Below are 1,400 nucleotides of genomic sequence, written 5' to 3'. Positions count from 1 at the left end.
TCTCTGTAGCTTTGGAGCCTCTTCCTGGAACTAGCTCTTGTAGACGAGACTGGCCTCAAACTCACAGAGATTCGCCTGCCTCTGCCTCCCAAGTGCTGGAATTAAAGGTATGCATCTCCACCGCCCGGCCACCTTTTTACTTTTTAAAACAGGATCTCACTTAGCTGCCCAGGCTGGACTTGACCTGTGATCTCCCTGCCTCAGCCTCCTGAGTACCTGGGGATGCAGATGAATCACCAGACCTGGATCCTTTTGTATATCTTAACTTTCCCTGGTTTTATTGTTCTAACTATTTTCTATAAATTTGATGATAGTAAGAGTACTTGGGGAGTTTTTTACAAGAACATCTAGGCAATTTTAGTATTGAGTAGAATGTTTATAAACATTTTAAGACCTGGGTAGAGGCATGAATATCCAGGGCCCAGCTGCCGATGGCACAGGATAAGTGAGGTCCTTTACCAGCACTCTTGGCTCAGGTTCTCCAGGCTGGACATGTGACTTACTTGGCATGCATTGTGCTCTAAGCTTCCTCTCCAACCAATATTCGCGTTTTCCCATATGGCCATCAGAGTATTCTGAAGGGTGAGCAGAACTTACATGACCCTGATCTGTTTCATTTTCCTTATTCTCCTCCCCAATAGCTAAAGCTCCAAGGAATAGAAATCCCTGAAGGGACAGACCATGGAACAGACAGTCAGTTCCTTGTGGAAATAATGGAAATCAATGAGAAACTCGCACATGCTCAAAGTGAGGCTGCCATTGAAGAAATAAAATCCACTGTCAGAGGTAATAGACGAGATTCTCACACATGCTTTTTTGCTCTTGGGAGCACATGACAGGAGAAATAAGTCGGAAAACATTTGTTGGCCCTCATCATCATTCAAGGGGTTCTTTGTTTCCTGGTCATCTCTAGTAGGAAAATGAGCCTCCGAAGCTGGCAGAAATGCCTTCGATCCCATGGAGATCTACAGCCGGGCAAGCCCTGAGACCCTGACTATGGTCTCACCTGCTTTACTTTTCATTTCATTCCACTGTGTATCAGTCAAGGTTCACCAGTAGAGTATAGGTCTGTTTATTTTACAGAATTGGCCCAGGTGTGTGTGGAGGCTGACACAGAAACTGCAAGCGAGATCTGGAGGGGGAAGGTGTTTTTGTGCATGTGTGCTTGCCACACAACCCTAAGGACTCAAGTTCAGTCCACATGGCTCCCATAAGTAGTCTCTGGCTTCACACAGGTGCTGTGGCACTCGCTCTTTCTCGCACGCTCTCTCGCTCACTGCTAAGTAAATGTCATTTTTAAATTTTAAAGGGCCGGGCGATGGTGGCGCACGCCTTTAATCCCAGCACTCGGGAGGCAGAGGCAGGCGGATCTCTGTGAGTTCGAGACCAGCCTGGTCTAC

General features: G+C 46.9%; 1 protein-coding gene across 5 annotated transcripts in view; it reads left to right on the top strand.

The window, feature by feature from the left end:
* Hscb (HscB mitochondrial iron-sulfur cluster cochaperone) overlaps nucleotides 1-1,400 on the top strand; it is a 15,038-nt gene that overhangs the window by 4,635 nt on the left and 9,003 nt on the right. For 3 of the 5 annotated variants that reach the window (XR_003378367.1, XM_026787415.1, XM_005344212.3), the window contains one exon: nucleotides 642-786. The exons of 1 other annotated variant lie outside the window; for it this stretch is intronic. Coding sequence is in view for 2 of the 4 variants with exons in the window: in XM_026787415.1 (XP_026643216.1) it covers nucleotides 642-786 (145 nt within the window). In the remaining 2 variants the exon portion in view is untranslated. Of the gene's footprint in view, nucleotides 1-641; nucleotides 787-1,400 lie in introns of those variants that run through there. One more of the 5 variants, XM_026787412.1, reaches the window with a different exon arrangement.

The sequence above is a fragment of the Microtus ochrogaster genome, chromosome 2 (genome assembly GCF_000317375.1).
Source record: "Microtus ochrogaster isolate Prairie Vole_2 chromosome 2, MicOch1.0, whole genome shotgun sequence".
Classification (NCBI taxonomy): Eukaryota; Metazoa; Chordata; class Mammalia; order Rodentia; family Cricetidae; genus Microtus; species Microtus ochrogaster.
The sequence above is the reverse complement of the archived record's forward strand: the minus strand, read 5'-3'. Positions and strand labels throughout refer to the sequence as shown.